At 41.4% G+C, this 19,160-nt stretch overlaps 1 protein-coding gene across 1 annotated transcript; it reads right to left on the reverse strand.

Annotated features, from left to right (window-relative positions):
- Positions 1 to 202: 202 nt before the first annotated feature.
- On the reverse strand, positions 203 to 10,388 carry RAB21 (RAB21, member RAS oncogene family; the record flags this gene model as incomplete). The annotated part of the gene is made up of 7 exons (XM_079537212.1): positions 203 to 342; positions 1,131 to 1,219; positions 1,632 to 1,686; positions 2,485 to 2,548; positions 3,349 to 3,456; positions 3,650 to 3,709; positions 10,242 to 10,388. The coding sequence occupies 7 exons, from the start codon at positions 10,386 to 10,388 to the stop codon at positions 203 to 205; spliced, it is 663 nt and encodes a 220-aa protein (XP_079393338.1).
- Between the last annotated feature and the right edge of the window lie 8,772 nt (positions 10,389 to 19,160).

Consider the following 19,160-nt stretch of genomic DNA (forward strand, 5'->3'; position numbering starts at 1 on the left):
ATTGGTAATTGCTTTGTTAACCACTGTAGAAAATGCCAATTCTCTGGTCACAGACGCCACTAGTTTAGCACTTAAGGTCTCTGCAGTGTTAAATGTGATTATTTTTAAATACTGTTAACTCTATTACTCCATTGGTAAAGAACGCGTGACTTGGAATATGGCAGTCTTCATATTGAGAGGGCAGTGATGCACAGTTTTGTCACTATCCAGAAGAACAGCACCCTCCGCTGCTCTGTACTTGTGGTTCATCATCAATGATCTGTACACCTCGCCTCGCTGTTCCTGACTGACTTGATCCATTGCCTCTTGCTCTTTCATCCACTTGAGCAGTTTCTATCATTCCTGCAAATATAGTTTATTAGATGAAATGTATTAGCATTCCATTCTATTATGACATAAGACCTTAAGATCTTAATCTATCTGAGTTACGTGCACAAAGTTCAGCAAGACCGATTCGCTCAACTATGCACACGTAAACACTCTGGAATCTCAAGGTGTAGTCGAGAGAAAATCTTAAGTCTTTTTCCTAGAGCATAAAACATACAGAAATTCCTATTGACTTAAATGCTCTGATGTTCTGGAGTTATTGACCTTCAAAAGCTAGATTTACCCAACCATATTAGAAACATTTGGTCAACTAAAACCACACACACAACCATGGAGGTGAAGTCCTGCTATAAGAATGCTACAAATAGGATAGCTTCCCTGTGTGGTGTTTTATCCTGGATTCAGTATTCTTTATCATCTGCTTCATCTGTACAGTTTCAAGTTTATGAACTGTAATTGACATCATCTGACAATATATTTGAGATATGTTTGAAACAGAGTATGAAGTAGACAGCAGTGAGAGCAATCACACTAAGCTTGATCTGAAGTTACTTAAAGCATGTTGAATGAAACAGAATGCTCAGGATTCCAACAGAGCAAGAAAGATGTTCTTGAAGTACAGCATGAGTTTCCATCCACACATCAAGTTCACACAGCTGATCCAATACAGAAGTGGACTAAAGTACACTCAGAGGAACAGTTCTTCTCAATTATTTAAATCAAGGTTGTTTTTTTTTTTTTTTTTTTTATAGGATTTGAAAACTGTGTCTAAGCTCCTCGTGAACAAATTAGATAGTACCTACTTTTACAGAGGTCAAGAAACAGTTCTTCAATTCCTTTATTCTGCTTAGCTGATGTATGATAATGTTTTGCTCCGACAGATTCAGCATACCTGTAAGAATGCAGATGCAGAAGAGTAAGTTGCATTGAAGAACTCAGTCTTTCTAAGCCACTTTACATGAAGTGGAAAGAGGAGAGCTTTCTATTCTTAACTCTTAATTCACGCATGCTGATTTAACAAGGGGAACTGTGGTTAAAATTGAGCCACTAAAAAAAAAATTAGCTTAAGTTCATTTCTAGACACGACATGAGATAGAAATGTTGACTTCTGTCAGAAACGATGTAAAACTAAAGTTACACTTTGATCATTAAGGACACTCCAAAATTAAGATAGTAACAGAACACTCTATAGAAGTCAGCCAGCCACAGCTAGTTATGCTTGCCAGTTGTTAGAAGCATCACAAATTTATTACTCCAACATAATTCTGCAATGACTGCTTCTATTAATAATTAGTGTGACTTACGTTTCTGCTTCTTGCACTGAAACATGTCTCTCTTTTTCCAAGTCTATTTTGTTACCTGTTGAGAACAAGTTAATATTTCATGTGTTCATACTCCTAAGTTAACAAAAGTCACAATCACTGTACCTCATCTTTTTTTTCCCTCCTACAAGTTGCTTCAATAAAAACAGATTCTTACTCAAGTCTATTCAGACCACAACAACATCATTTAGAAGACCCCTTTCAGTCAAACATTTAGAAACCATGAGCTTCTGCAGCCTGATTAAGATAGCTGAGTACCTTGATTAGTTAAAAAAGAAAAGCAATGGCTTTTACTAGGCAAAAATCTGTGCTGCAGAACATTGTTTTCATAGAATATCCACATACCTATCCTCCTGAAAGTGTTTAAATCAGATCTAATGATTAAATTTTAGTATTTACATGCATTTGTAAAAATTCATTGAAATATCCAAGTTTTAGCCTCATCCCCACACCTAAGCACTTAATTTTGAAAGCAGACAAGTACTGAGCCTATGCCACTGCAAATAGGTCATAAAGAAAAAACAAGGAGTCAAGGTACTTGCCAGAAGGATCTGACACATTTGATAAATCTTTCTTCATTCGACTATGAATTTTGCAACTTGTCTTAACCATGCGCTTCAGCCATAGTGCATCACTAAGCTTTTCCCAAATTAACTCTCATTTCCTCCTATTGCAATCCCTTGAAACTTCTAGCTCCAAATGAGTTTTTAATTGCCAAATTCACTTAAGATTTACCCCTTCATATGCACAAGCTGTTACAGTAGTGTTTAGAAGATAATATCAAAAGAAACATTTCCAATTCAGTCACTAGAATCACATGTTAAAGAGTACTTACCTACTATACATAAACAGATTTCATTGCCCAGCATTTTTCTTAATTCCTTAACCCAGTTTTTTACCTGCATAAAGAACAGAGATAAGTTTGATTTCTCATGACACCCTGCCAGTTTAGGCATTGTGGAAATGGCCCACATCCTTCTTTAACTGCTTAAGTCTAAGTTCAGAGCAACAGAGACTGACAAAACATTTCCTACTCCTCTAGAGGGAAGTCCTACTGTTCTTGCCACAAACTCATCAGGACCAGACTCCTCAGGAAAGTATATCAGTTTTCAGCTGGGGCATCCTATGGAGCAACAGCATGACACAGGATTGGACAAAAACTCACCTGTTTCAACCTGATCAACTAATACTTCAAAGTAGTTAATGATCAAATTTCAGATTAAATGAAGACTAGGAAGTTCAAATATCTATTATCATCAAGAATGCAATGTTCTTGCTGCTGTGTATTGTGATTTTGAGTGTTCATAATCTGAAGCTTAACATCACTTAATATATTTGAGCAATTTGATTTATGCAGTAGAGAACAGTATATTATCACAAAAGTACTCTTATTTCATATTCATAGTCTGTCACACATTAATTCTCTGGTGTTCTTTGAATAACTCCACTAGATCTTTATTAAGAGTGGGCTTCAAAAAAAAATAAATAAATGAAGGTGCACACTTAAATTACATGACCTGATTCTACAGACATAATATTATCATCTGCAAATGACACGATCAGGTATTAATCCTATTATTCAGGCAAATTAAGCATAGGTGCTATCCCAAAACAGAAGATTCCCCATAAGCACACTCATATCATAGATTCCCTTCCAATCAGGACAGACTTTGCACAGAGGTAAAAATCTGTTTGGTACCTTCTGAAAAGAGTCCTCGTCTGTTATATCATACACTAGAATAGCACCATTAGAGTCTCTGTAGTAGATCGGCCCCAGTGCGTGAAATCTTTCTTGTCCAGCTGTATCCTGCATTTAAAAAAAAAAAAAAACACTTTAGTATGTAACACTGTAACTTTGAGAGATCCCAATGACTTCTAACTCCTACTTTATTATGAAGTGCCTAACATTTGAGTTCAATCAAACAGATTATTTTCCTGAAAAATAACTTATCTAGGGAGGGAGTGCATAGTGGGGAGGACAGTTAGGAAAGCAAACATACCCATATTGCAAGGTTTACTCTTTTCCCACCAATATTCAGCTTCTTCGTAAGAAAGGATGCCTGGAAAGAAAAACAGAGTTAAGTTTTCACACAAACATGTCTGTCTGACTTCAGGTTTATTTACTAATGAAAATATCTGAATCAACAGAAAACAGATTTCTGAATCTAAATACTCCCTGAGCCAGAAGGCTGGGTCAATACTAAGCTGGTTAGTCATTTCACTGCAGTTTGCCAGAAGTCTGTTCTAAATAAATTTGCCTTAAGCAAGTTGTTTCCTACATCTTTTGCTGTTGCTTTGAATGATTTAGGAGAGATAAGAAGGTTGAGTTCTGAATAAGGATAAGCCTAAGATGAACTTGAAACACTTCACAAGAGTAAGCAAAGCTACTGGGATTTTAAGGCTGCAGGCATTAGCACAACAGTTTAATACTAGTGAAACAGTAAAAATAATTCAAGTTTAGAGCTAGAATTCTCAAAACATTAGTATTTTGCAAGAAGTTCCTTCATCTGCATTTTTTTCCCCTGCTGAAATGAGCTCACAGCTCTCTTCATTTTATTCCTTCCCTCAATACTCATTCAGATACCATTCCTGAAAGCCTCGTGTTAATGTTTCTCAAGTAATAACAGAACCAGAGGAAGGAGGTGAAGCAGTACACACACAAAAAGAAAGCAAGTGGTAGGGTGAAAAGTTTCAGAAGCAGCATACATGTTGCTCTACATATTCTACTACACTGTCTTCTGAAAACATTTGACATGACTAGTGCATACTGCAAGCTTAGCCTGATTTCTGTAACTCAGGAAGATGCCTGCTCTCAGAGCCTGCATGATGCAATTTTCAAATGTTATCCTTCTGCTACCCATTAGATAATTCACCAGCCAAAAAGAAGTATTAAAAATTGATATTAGTTCAATAGATAGAACAGGCTTTGAAGCAGTCAATGCATTAAGAACCTGTAGCTCCATCCTGAAGATCAACAGCAACAGGTTAACAACAGACAATTCAATTGCCAAGATGAACTTCAGTTTGTTTCCCAAGTTTACCCGGTTCCCATTCAGTTTCACCTCAGCATACGTTTGGATATCAAGTACTGAGTGAATAAACATTCATCTTAGATCATTTTAGGCTGGCCTGTAGCTTCTCAGCACAATCACTCTGTGTAAGAGCTCTAATCAGGCACTGAGCTGACTAAAAATCATGTGTATGTAGAAAGGGAAAACGTCATCGGCCAGGTCAGCTGCATGAACCAGTTTGCTGCTTAATTTACACCAGCATAAACTGCTGTTAAAAGTATCTTCCTTGAGTCCTTCCAGTGTTAAACTAATCTAGCATCAATTCTGGCATGCGTATGACTGAAGATGAGTCAGTAATTTCCCTCTGTGTTTTAAAAGAAGCCATACCCTCCCTGCAAAGTTCCCACAAAGTCTGGGAAAAAAATGGAGCAGATCCAGAAAGACAGAACACAGGAAAGAAAAACACCCTGAGACTTTCCAAGCGCAGGCAGAAAGGAACTAATCTTGACCATTGTGTTGAACACACCTAGGGTTTAAAACCCCTTCAGTCTACAGTATGGTGGTGGAAATCAACTTCAGGAAGAGTTCCAGAGAGCAAGTTTGAAGTATTTAAAACACTGGTCTACTTGTAACAAAGAGCTTGACAGCAGAGCTGCAAGTCTTAAACATCAGGGCAAGTTGTGCAGAAGTTCTTTTGCAGCTTTCACTCATCTGTTCCTAAGGATCATAAAATCAGTGTCTAGTCTCATAATTTGTTCCACAGCATCAGTTTAAAAGTTGTAAGCTCAGACATTTTAATAGACCAACACCTGGATCATATTAAGAAAAGTTATGAGCTAGCCATACTGAATCAAGCTTACCTGCCAACATTTTATTGATCCACTGCACTAAAACATTTGATATTCTACTGTACATCTCAGAGGAAAAGCTGTTCAGAGCACTGTTTGCTTTGGTCACTGTAATAAAGCTCAACTCTGCCCAGTTGATGCAAGATTGGCAAAAAAAAAAAAAAACCACTCTAGAACCACATTTATGGACCTCTGGAAAGAAAAAAATCTTCACTGAAAAAGGATTTGCATTAAAAACCACAAAAAAAAAAAAACCAATATTCATGAGGTTAAGTCATCATGGCTTTGGACACTGACCCAGTAAAGATAGCTGTGCTGTTTAGTTGCCTGACATATCAAATATTAAAATAGGTTTTCATCTCACAGATAAGGCATTGTGGTTTCTTTTTCCTGTTTTGTTTTATAGTAACACATCCCACAGGTCACCATAGTTTTGGATTAAACATTATCTTTTAGCACTGAAAATAGAGCATTTCCTTTTCTATAGATCCAAACATTAGAAGGCCAATACTCCCAGACAAGTCTTTTAGTGTTTCCTGCAAGAAGTGACATGAGTCAGCAGCAAGGGCATTTAGGATTGACTACTGTATTTGCACTCCACATCAAAAACTTGATGAATTTGTACTGTTTTAGGTTATAGTCCAATCAAATCCTAGATTCCTAAGCAAAGTGATGATAGTCTATATCAGATACCCTGATCAGAATGAAGTTTATATATAAACTTGCTTGTTAACAAGGCTGATAGTCATAGCTAATAATGAGCCGAATGCTGTGAGAAACAGTCAATACTATATTACACTTTAAATGCCTCATTCCTCTAATGTATTTACTTGAAGAATACTGTTTGCAGGTCCTATTCTTAAATTAAAAGCTATAGGTAAGTCTGGCATAATTAGCATCAGTAACGTGTATTTTAAAAGCTACAGAGACATACACTCCAAAGACAAAACAGCTAATATTTGACATTCTGTAGTTATACCCACACACATTTCCATTGGTCTCATGGAGGAGCAAGGTTATTGCTCTCCATCCATTCTGAAACTAGAGATCAAAAAGCTAAAGATCAAAGGAGCAGCAGGACTTAAGTTTTTAGAAATTTGGGGAGTCCAATGAGTAAAGAGAATCTTCACTACTGACTGTGAGTTCTCCTGTCCAACCCAGCTCTGAGGTGAGGGAGGAAAGCATCAGCTACCAAGAGTGTGGAAGCCTTTGGAAGCAATGACTGCCCATTGAAGAGGATCAACATGTGTTCTCATCTCCTGAGAATTTACCCGATTGAGTAATAGGGAGTTAAGTGTCAGTCATGACTTAATTTATAATCAGCGACTCCTTTCCACATTCTTTTCATTATTATGGCAATTCATTTTAGCTCTGACTTCCAAAAAACAAGTGTATGGGACTACAGTTTATTCCAAGATAAGTAATCTCAAGCAGCTCTTTGAAGTAAACTAACCTTGGTGTTTTGACTCAAGTGCCTTATGACTAGTGTGAAGAATGCTCATATGCTTAGAAGGAAAGAATAATGCAATTATGAGCACTAAAATATCAGTCTCTTTATGCGCTCCTAGAAAAACTTTGTTCTTTTAATTCTCTTTTAAGAGCTCAGTTCCACATGTGCGTGATGCCATGCTGGGAGCTGACAAAGGGACCTGACAAGAACACAAGGAAGACTCAGCTGGAAAAGATACACTTGAAAGTCTCTAGAATATAGCAGGTTTACATCATCTGCCCCTTAACTGCTTTATACCAGGCATACAAACACTACCTGCAGCCCTGGACTTCCTTGTACTGCTTTTTCTAAGCTGTCTTACACATGCAAGACAACTTTCCCTGGTTACATGAGTCCAAAGCACTGAGGATCAGTACATACCACTAGCACCATTGTGTCAGTGGCTTAGTACACAAAAGCTGTATTTATCCTGAGTAATTAACAGACAGTACCCATCCACATTTTAAAAAAAGATAAAGGTTTTATTACCAGAATATTACCAGCATATTTCACTTGGTTTCATCTTACAGCTTAGAATCCTTTTAAGAAGAAAATACTGACCTCCATATTTTGATCAATGGGAACCAATTCCAGTCGGTTCTAACAGAAGGTTATGGCTTGTCATCATTGTCAAGAAAGAAAAGCCGCAACAAAAACAAGGCTACCTTTCCTACATTTTCCTTCAGCAGATCAAAAGCTGCCTTAATTTCAATCTGCATATCACTGGTATCTGATGTAAATGACTCCAAGCTAACAGAACTCCAGTAACATGCCCTGCAGCCTCCTAATCTTGATATAAGCAAGTCCCAGTTTACTATTCCCTTCTAACCAGCAGATGGAAAAAGAGCAGGAAGGGAGAGAGACAGCTCCCTTTCAATAAAGCATTCTGTTACCTACAAATAGGTGACTTTCCCCACTGCTAGTACATCACCAACCTTCACAATAGGATACTGGAAAGTACAGACTTGCACAGTGCTAGAAGACTCACACTGACCAGCTGAAGGTCTTCCTGTGCTCTCTCAAATCACTGTGGCCCCACTGCAGCCAACTGGGGGCAACCCAACCTAGAATACTTCAGAAAGTTGTAGTCTCACCATGTTTTTGCTGCAAAAAGGTTGGCATGAAGTACAACAGCACCTCTACCTCAGCACTCCCTGCTAAATCAGATTACAGTGGATTGCGAGGCCCTCTTCCCACTGACCAGTAATTTGTTTCTATATGGCTCATCACTGTGGCTCCTTTGCCAAATAGGAATCCAATATTTATCTAATTTTGGCTTAGTTGGAACAGAAACCTATTTGCTTCAATACTTTGAACCGACGCCACAAAGCAAAGTCACTTTATCAAATTAAGCCCTTAAAATTCTTACAAAAATGTCACTGTTTTGTTAGCCTCTCTTTTTTTTTTTTTTTTTTAAATGAATGTTTTCATTAGGTTTGGCAACTCCTTCCACTGCCATTCTTCTACAACTGCAAGATGTAGAAAAACAAGAATGATGATTCACAAGCGCACAGCACATACAATAAGATTCAACAACTGACACTGCATTTAACAATCAATAAGACACACAGAACTAAGGAGGTTCAGAACAAAAGTAAGCAGGGTGAGTTCAGATACACTGCAACTAGTTAAAATATACAGAGAGCAACTAGAAACCTAATCACAGCAGAGGGACAGAACTTCAATATCACATGTGAGCATGTGCTCCCCTTCCTTTATAAGGAACTTCCATTCCCCACAGGCAGCCTCAAGCAAAAGCTCTGGGCTGTAGCATCTAGACAGACATTTTACTGTCAGTGTTTTGGGGCCACTTATATTTCCATTTTATGATGCCTGTGACCCAGCTCACTTTTGGTTTCTAATTTTAGGCTTTCCGCTGCAGATTTTAAGAGACAACAAAACCAGAGCTATATCACGTGACAAGCTATTCTTTTTGCACAGGATATCAGAATTCAGCTATACACAATCACTGCAGCACACTTCTAAACACGTTTGCTCAACACTAACTGCACTTCTGGTGGTACAGCAACAGAAGTTACAACTGCAGCTCTGACATCTACCAACTGCTGATTGCTTCTGTAGTGTGCCTCCGTAGCAATCAGATCTACCATTAGCTTGCCATGCATCACACTCAGTAGACCTACTAATAGCTACATCTAACAGCCCATGTATGAGCACAGGCAAATGAACTGCAAAATATTTTCACTTATCTAAAATAAATACGGAGCAACAGTACCTGTCAATGAAATATTAAGCATACTGTTTCCAATGCGCCTCTAACACGTCCTTTCTTTATAAAGTTTCAGGATTACAGACTCCAAGATATCCAGCCTGCTGGAATCCCCCCCAAGATGTGCATGAATAGCATACAGCTACCCCGAGGCACCACCATTTATCCTGTATTTCACAGGACTTCAAAAGCAGTTCAGAACCCACTTGGTGGCAAGGTTTGTTTCTTTATTTACAAGAATACGTAGTGAGCACAGCATACACTGCAGTGCTAAAATCACATACATGCCCATGATGGGTAGAAAAGATGCCATGCAGCTGCAAATGAAGAGGCTAAGCATGCAGAGAGGGCTCAAGAGACACGCGCCGATTGTACAATCCACAACATGAAACTCAAAACACATTTTCCAAGGCCACGTAGAACACATGTGCGTTTTGCTGTGTGGGATGCAGACCGCTCAGCACTGGCAGGCAGCGACAAACACTGCTTTCCAGTGGGCACCCATCACCCTTTCACCAGTGTGATTTTGCTGCTCAGATGTTTGTAAGTTCGGCAATAACTCGAGCTAAAATTCAGGGAGATTACACGAGGGCCTCGTGAATCTTGTCAGTTATTAAATCATAAGCCTTAATCTCACTTATGATGAGACCCGCTTGTCTGCTGGCACTGAGGTAACTCAGGCACCGCGTCTGCCAAGCAGAGGAAGGCTGTCATTACCAGAAACGCAGCGCACACGTAGCACTCAGTCACCAGCCTACCGCCGACGATCACAACAACAGCCACGCTACTTTAAAGCCGCGCTTCCGCATCCCAAGACTCGAAGGAACATATGCACGAACACGCTTAGGCAAGAGCCACCAGACGGAAAGCGAGACCCCGAAGCACCGCCTTCCGCTACGGCCGAAGAGAAGAAGCTTAACAGCAGCCCCCAGCATCGCCCCTCAGGGGAGGGACAGCCGCGCCGCCCTGCCCCCCTCCCCCCCAGCCCCGCGCTGCCTCCCGCCCGGCCCGCACCTGCAGCGTGGTGATGTGCTTGTCGTTGAACTTGTTCTCGCAGTAGCGCAGCACCAGGGAGGTTTTCCCCACGCAGCCCTCCCCGAGAAGCACCACCTTGAAGGAGAAGCTGCGACCACCGGCCGCCGCGCCGGTCCCCGCCGCCATCCGCGTCCCGCCGCCCGCCGGGGCCGTCTCACATTCACCGCCCCACTCTGCGGCCGCGGGGCGCCGCCGCCCGCAGGGAGGAGGAGCGCAAGGAACAAGCGGGAGGAAGCGCCGCGGGGACGACAGACAGACAGACAGACAGACACAACCACAAACAGCTTCCCGCAGCAAGCGGCCCCGCTGCCCCTAATGGCGTCTTCTTCCTCCTACGTCACGCACCGCCCGGTCACGCGCCGCGTTGCCGCCAATGGGAGGGGCGGGAGCGGCGGCAGCGAGAGGCCACGCCCCCCCCCTTTGCTCGTGGGCGGGGGCAATCCGTCGCGAGGGCGGGGCATGGCGGGCGGGGTGGCCTGTGCCGCCCGGCTCCGGCTGCGGCGGTGTCGTGTGGTGAGGTGAAGGGGCTGAGCTGTCCCCTGGGTGCCGTGTAAATCGGAGCGATGAGGCACTCGGGGTTTACCAATAGATTACCTTATCCAGAAATACAGTGTTGGAAAGGAAACAAGGCCAACAAAGCCACGCAAGGTTCGTGCGCACACGTGATTTGTGCTTAAATGTCTCCTCGAGGCTTTCCACCTGTGATAAAACCATGGTGCTGTGAGTGAGAAGATAAAACCTCTGTCAACAGGTGATAAACGTAAGCATGCCTTTTGATCTGCCCACTGCCAGCGGCTCCATCCGTACAAGCTATTGGTACTTAAATATTTGTCTGCCCATGAACAGTCAGTAATAAAACGCTTTGAAACAGAGATGTGGGAACAGGCAGTGAAAAAGGCAGAAGAAAAACGCGTGCAGAATGGCCTGGTTGGAAGGATCCTCAAGGATCATGAATCTCCAAGCCCTCTGCCACAGGCAGGGCCACCAATCTTTGGATCTAGAACTAGACCAGGCTGCCCATGGCCCAATCCAACCTGGCTTTGAACACCTCCAGGGACGGGGCATCCACAGCTTCTCTGGGCAGCCTGTGCCAGCATCTCACCGCTCTCATAGTAAATATCTTCCCCCTGACATCCAACCTAAATCTTCCCTCCTTCAACTTAAAACCATTCCCTCGTCCTATCACTATCTACCCAAGTAAAAAGTTGATTCCCTTCCTGCTTATAATCCCTTTTTAAATACTGCTTTTTAAATGCTGCAGTGAGGTCTCCCTGCAGCCTTCTCCAGGTTGATCAGCTTCTTCAGCCTGTCTTCACAGGAGAGGTTCTGCAGCCCTCTGATCATCTTTGTGGCCCTCCTCTGACCCCTCTCCAACAGCTCCCAGTTCTTCTGTAGAACTCCTTGATTGCTGGGCTCCTTCCTGGAATCAGAGAATGTTTTGGGTTGGAAGGGACCTTAAAGATCATCCAGTTCCAACCCCTCTGTGGTGGGCAGGAACACCTCCCGCTGGGTCAGGCTGCCCAGGCCTAATCCATCCTGGCTCTGAGCATCTCCAGGGTTGGGGTACCCACTCTCCTCTGGGCAGCTCACGAACCTGTATTTCTCCAGCAGCATCTCATACATCCAAGAACCGGGTAACTGTCTTGTAAAATTGAATATCCTTCCTAAATTAAAAGCATTCTGCACATAGCAATCCAAACTGCTGCAGTGTAACTCCTCTCTAGTGATCATTTAGTGGTAAGAAAAGTAATGCTTATGAAAAGACATCACAGTGCAATTTCCTTTGTCAGATAAGACTAATGCTCTGTTGTGTGAGAACGAATAGAGGAAAGAACGGAGAGCTCTTCCAGGAGAACAAAGATCAAATTTCCTGGAGCAAGAAGCCTCATTAATGAGCAGCATTACATTCACATAGAAAATGGATTTGTTTTCCCCTGATGTAAGCGAAGGAAACAGGACAAGGTGAAAAATCAATGCAGTCAAAATCTCTAAGAGTATCTTTTCTTTAAACACATTCCTAGTTTTATCAGCAAATGAGTTATTTCAGCAAGTTAGGATAAAAATACTGTCTTGCTGGAAAGTGACACTGACTTCTGTCAATCCTGCCTTCCATGTCTGAGCTGTACAACTGCCCAGCACGTCAGTAAGTCTTCTAGGCCAAACGGATGAAGAAGTGAGATCTGCTTGGATGAAGGTTGCACAGACAGTGGAAGTCGATGCTTGAGAGCATGAGCTGCTGGCACAGCTCCACAAGAGTCATCAGGGAGAGTCACTGCACAAAGTCCATGAGCTGACGTTCCCGACCACAACTGTGAGCACTGCTTTTCTAACAGAGCACAGCGAAGCATAAGACACCATCTGGAGTTCTGTCAGAGTGCATTTCTCCAATAGACCTGCGCCATGCTGCACAGCCAGAAGAGGCATCTTCCCACTGATGATAAGCACTTTCAAGTTACTACTTGGTTCCATCATTACTGTTTTCCTCTCTCTTGTCTGGAACCTGTGGTTACAGATGCGCTTGTATAGCAAAAACTATAATATCCAAAATTTCAGCCACCAGTACTAAATGAAATTAAAAGGCCGATATGGCTGAGAACAGAAAATTCTGTATGAGCTATAAAAAGTGTCACATTTGACTCTAATCTGACGTGTGTGATACTAAAATCCACAAATCTAAATATCTGTGATGGTTATCAATTTATTTTTATAGTGGTAATTAAATTTGAAACTCCTTACTTTATTTCAGAATATTTGAGAACGCCTTTTTTTCCACTTAATATGGTGTGCTTCCCCTTTTTACCTAGCTTCCTAAAAATACTTCTACAAAACTTCTGCTTTAATTTTTCTTTCATATTGATCATTTCATACCATTTTTCAAAACTCTTAAAGAAACTATTTTTACAAGGCAATCTATTTTGTAAATAACTTACAGCCCTGTATTCCTTCATCACTGCCCTTGAGATTCAGGATATCTGCTGCTGCAGACAGGGCTGGCAGTCAATAGATGTGTTTGAAAATGGAGTTTGTAGCTCACTGGCCCTGAGGCAATAGCACTGTGATAGTGGTTTTGTAGTGAAGCAGTCAGACACAAAGTAGTGCTTTTGTAGTGTGAGCTCCAGGACTACAGATGCCCTGCACAGTGAGGATGTAGCTGATAGCCCCTTGGGTTGGAGATCTTTTCATCTAACTTGTGGACACCTGCATGGAGTCAGGTTAATTCTCTTCAATCTGTTTGAAGAGGAATGCAGCTGACTTGGCAGCATGTGTTTTTCCCCCGCAGCTTCAGTGGAAGAGCTGTCACCAGTGCTATTTACAAGCGGACAATCACTTCCCAACCCTACTGCCTGCACTATTTCTGATGCAGGCCAGGATGCTGTTGGTTGTCTTGGCCTCTTGGGCACACTTCTAGCTCACGTTCGGATGGCTGTTGACCAGCACCACCAGGTCCTTCTCTGCTGAGCAGCTTTCCAGCTGCTCTTCCCCAATCCCATACCAGGGCGTGGAGTTGTTACGGCCCAAGTGCAGTGTCCGGTACTGAACCTTGCTGAACATCAAACAATTGGACATGGTCCTTTGATCCAGTCTATCCTGATTCCTCTGTAGAACCTATCCCAGATATTACAGTACCAAAACTGATTGCACCACTGTGTGTATTGCCACTATTTTTTGTAGTTTACACTACTTTACACAAGCCTTTGCTTCAGGTCATCTTTGAGAATGCAAATCATGTACTTAATTATAAAATGTTACATGTCTCAATTCCAGTGTAAAATAAAGTGCATTTAGTAGCTGTGCATCAGAGATTATGGTCTAGTTGGTCATACCTGCAACAGCATGAACACTTTTCATGCCACAGACCTCACGAAATTGATCTGATCTCCTTCTTTAATCAAGTGACCCGTCTGGTAGATGAAGAAAAGGCTGTTAATGTAGTCTACCTGTAATTCAGCAAAGCCTTTGACACAGTCTCCCACAGTATTCTCCTTGCAGAAGACAGCTGGCAGCCCATGGCTTAGACAGGTACACTCTTTGCTGGGTAAAGAACTGGCTGTATGGCCGGGCCCACAGAGTGATGGTGAATGGAGTTAAATCCAGCTGGTGTCCGGGCACGAGTGGTGTTTCCCAGGTGTTGATACTGGGGCCTGTCTTGTTTAATGTCGTTTTGATGAGCTGGGTGAGGGGATTGAGTGCACCCTCAGTAAGTTTGCAGATGACGCCAAGTTGGGGGAAAGCGTTGATCTGCCTGGGAGTAGGAAGGGGTCTTCAGGGGGATCTGGACAGTCTGGATAGCTGGGCTGAGGCCAGTGGGATGAAATTCAACGAGACCAAATGCTGAGTACTGCATTTTGGCCACAGCAATCCCTGGCAATGCTACAGGCTTAGGGGCAGAGTAGCTGGAAGACTGTGTGGAGGAAATGAATCTGGAGGTGTTGGCTGATGCTCAGCTAAGCAGAGCCAGCAGTATGCCTACATGGCCAAGTAGGCCAATGGCATCCTGGCTTGTTTAAGAAATAGTGTGGCCATCAGGAGCAGGGAGGTGATGGTTCTGCTGTGCTCAGCACTGATGAGACCAAACCTCAAGTACCATGTTCAGCTTTGAGCCCCTCACTGTAAGAAAGACATTGAGTGTACTGGAGGGCAATAAAGCTAATGAAGAGTCTGAAGCACAAATCTTATGGGAGTGGCTGAGGGAACTGGAATTTTTCAGTCTGAAGAAGAGGCTTGGGGGAGACCTTATTGCCCTCTATAACTACATGAAAGGAGATTGTAATGAGGTAGGGGTCAGCCTCTTTTCCCATGTAACTAGTGACAGGATGAGAGGGAGTGACCTCAAGTTGTGCTAGGGGATGTTCAGGTTGGATATTAGGAAAAATTTCTTCTCTGAAATTTCTTCTTTGCTGGAATGGATTGCCTAGTAAGGTAGTTGAGTCATCGTCCCTGGAGGTGTTCAGGAAGCATTTAGGTGTTATACTAAGAAACATGGTTTAGTGAGGAAATACTGGTGGTAGGAGCACAGTTGGACGAGATGATCTTGGATGTCTTTTTCAACCTCGGTGATTCTGTGATTGTATTCTGTGATTCTATGATTTCTGGGTAATTATCAGTTCCGCATAAACTACAAAGGTGGAAGTTATTGTGCAGATGATGTGATGATGTGAATCTTATCTTAGCATTTTTTTCCTTTGAGGAACATTTATGAGCACAATTTGTCAATGTTGCACTAAAATGCTCTTATTTTATTGGATTTACTTGGAAAATAAAGACAGCATGAAATCTTATCCAATTAATATGTAGTTTTATAGGATCAAATGTCTCCTTGAAACGGTGTAATTGTCCATAAAATCAAGACATAAGAGCAGGTTAAAAAAGCCCAGCTTATCATGAAGTTAATAAAATGGTAGCAAGATGAGAGGTAGTTCAGAATGAAATTTGTGTGTTTGTTTCCATTACAACTGATATGAACATCCAGCATAGAAGAGACAGGAAACACTGTTCCACCATATGGCAATTATGAGTAATATCAACCTATCCATCAAGAGTATAGTAGATGTATTCATCTAGGGTGAGAGCAATACTTTGGGTTACTTACATCATGATAATTCAGTAAGCATATTGGAAGAAATGTCCACGTATTAAAATGGTGCATTCTGCTGCAAAAAGAAAGACTATTCAGGCACCTAAGATGAAGAGTAAAGATAAAGGAGAAATGTGAAGCATGTGAATCTAAACAGAAAAGAACAAATAAATCAGGAAGAATCTTGACCCAGCGGGACTTTCTTTACCCATATCTTACCAACTCACTCAGTGCTGATGTATGGTGATGTACTTGACAGGTTCAGTAATGTGCTTGGAGACTTTGCACAGTATGAAATTTGTTTCCAATTTGTAGAAACAAGTGAAACATGGAAACTGATTTCTAGCTAAAAACCAATTCCAACAGAGGACAACTGTTTTGCTGTTGTTTCTTTATTCTTATAGAGAAAAAGATGATTATTTTTTAAAAGCTCAGTATTGAAGAGTAATTGTCTGTAAATGTAATTCCTTCCAGGATAAGCAGTTCTGAAGCACTCGCCTTTCACATTGTCTTTTTCACACGTACACTGGCATACATGAGGCCAAATTCCATCCCCATGTGGTTCGGACAGAACACTTCACTGACGAGCACATGCTGAGAACAGCAAGCAGCACGCTGTTCCACTGTTCATACATTAATCAACTCCTCTAGGCATCTTCACTTGCAGGAATAAAGGTGCTTTTCAGGCTGTAAGTGCTCTGTCTAACGTTTCTTTTTCTCCTGCTGTTCCTGGAATGGGCTCTCCTCAAATCCTGTAGTAAAGGAACATAAGGGTGAAAGAAAGAGCGAAGCTGAGGACATCAGGATGCTCAGAGCAGGTTCAGAGAAAAAGAGGTACTGGAGGTCTGGGGAGAAAAAAAAAAAAAAAAAAAGCAAATAAAAAAGAAAATCAGGAATCAAAAATAAAGCAGTCAGGTCAATGTTTGGTTTTGTTTGGTTTTTTTTTTTCATTTTTTGAGTAATTCTGCCATACTTTTTTACATACATTACTTCTTCAGGAGAAGAAGAAAAGAAGAGTGAGTAATATTCTAGGCTAAGAATGAGAAGGAGGTAAACTTTTCCTCAGTTTCTCCCCCTCCTCTTTTTTAAGATTATCCTTTCCTAATCATACCTAAGATTTTTCTTCACATTTCTTCAGTTTGGGAAAATCTCGCCATTATCTTGAGTATGTTTTGCTGCTCAGAGTATGTTTTAAAAGTAACTCCAGCTCTTGCTGTATTAGTAATAATTAAGCTATAATAATAGTAATTACTGTGTTCTTTGACAACGTTATTCAAAATGATCTGTGGATGTACCATGTTTATTATAAGAAATTGAGCATGTAAGTTGTAACATATGTACATGAGAGAAATGTTGTCATCCGCAGAAATGTTTGTCAGAAAAGCTTAACTTTAGCCCAGGTATTCCTAAGGTTATCTGGCTGTAACTATTCACACACACCATTTCATTTCCCATAGGCCTTCAATGTGAGTTTTAATTGTTCAGAAATTGAAGCAAAGAACGTGTAGATAGGATCTTTTGGGGGAGTCTGGGGGGGAGGACAGAAAAGCAGGAAATAATATAAAAATTTGGATAGAAGACCTTTAAGGATCCCTTCCAGTTCAAATGATTCTGTTTCTAAGATTAATCGAGACTGTAAGATATGGACATTTCCCTTTATGAGACGTTAGAACAAACAGATTGGAATCCCACAGAAACTAGACAGACTCTGAAAGAATTGAGGACCCGACCAATGGTATCATTGATTAATCTCTTTCAGTGTTAAGTCACATTCCCACTCTTTAGCCCTCTTGGGTACAGGGGCAGTATGGAGCTGGTGCCTGACCCTTTCTTCTGAGGAGATGTCCCCAGGCAGTACTACGGGGAAGCTGCACCCCAAGAGAGCAGAAAATATTCCATGCAAATGGTTGGATCCTCAGCTGCTGCAAATGTGAGCACCTGGCTGTGTGGAATTTGTCCTCAGTCCAGCAGGTGGTCTGGAGGTTTCATTTGAGGGTTGGTCCTCCTGGCCGGCAACCAAGTGGGAATCAGAAGAGGGCAATGAGAGGATAAATACATTACAAGTCCATCTACTTTCCGATATGTTTATATTAGCAGCCTGGGAATGGAGCAAGGGGAAAAAAATTACTAACAAAATGTGATATGAATAGTGTTTTTGAAAATTGTGTGGACGTTTTGAATGGCTGAAATATAAAAATAATATGATATAATCTATTTAACAGTCATAATGATAGTGAAAAATTGCTCATGGGACACTGTAACTTGTTTTGAAGATGCTATAAAGTGTCATTATTATTAACGACTCAGCTACAGAGAGCTTTCAGTGTACCATTTCAACCAGAAAAACTCAATAAAGGGATATTGCTGGAAATCAATAAAAGGCCACCAAACAAACTAGAAAATAAGTTTGAATTTCTTCATAGAAACATGTCTGTATTCTGCCTGGCATTGGAACAGGCTGCCCAGGTGTGAGAATCCTTCTTCGCCCTCCTTCCCTTCCCCCATTACCCTAATTCATAATAGTGTCCGTCCTCCCCTTCCCCATTTCCCTGATTAAGATTTGTAATAAACTGGTCGGATCAACATTTGAACCGTTGCTTCTTAATCTCACGCCGGGTACATAGATAATAAAAGAACATCCTCTCCCTCCTATAAACTGGAGCGAGACACCAGGGAAGCAGTGGAGTCACAGATCCTGGAAATGGTCAAGAAATATGTAGATGTGGCACTGAGGGACGTGGTTAGTGGGAATGGTGGTGGGCTGATAGTTGGAGTATACGATCTTAGTGGTCTTTTCCAACCTTAATGATCTTATGGATCTGTGAAAAGTGGAAGTCATAACTGTGACTTCTCTACGAAGAGCATATAACGCTAGAAAAAACAAACTCCATGATTTAAAAAAGAAGGATACAGAGGTAACTTACACTAAATGCCCCACATGGATGAGCTGGAGCAGAAATTAAACAAATATGAATTAAAACAAAGACATGAAAGGCAGAAGTAGAAAGCAATTGTTAGCCATTTACCATAATGATAGGCAGAACATGAACAGAGCATTCATATCTTCAGCTGTGGCAGGAGCAGGTGACCACAAGGAGACAAGCAATGATGTAAAAGAATGGCTAACAATTAAATGAGGCACTGGAACATTATTAACTGTGCCAGTCAACAGTGTCTAATGGAAAAGTAGGTCTGCTCAGACAAAGTAGAAAGAAACCCACTGCTTATAAAGTCAGTAGGTTTTAAAATGTCATAGGAACAAAAGCAAATAGCTCCCTCTCCAAAAGTCCGTTTGCAAGATATGGGCTATGACAGCATTAAGA

This window comes from Tetrao urogallus, assembly GCF_951394365.1.
Source record: "Tetrao urogallus genome assembly, chromosome: 1".
Taxonomy (NCBI): Eukaryota; Metazoa; Chordata; class Aves; order Galliformes; family Phasianidae; genus Tetrao; species Tetrao urogallus.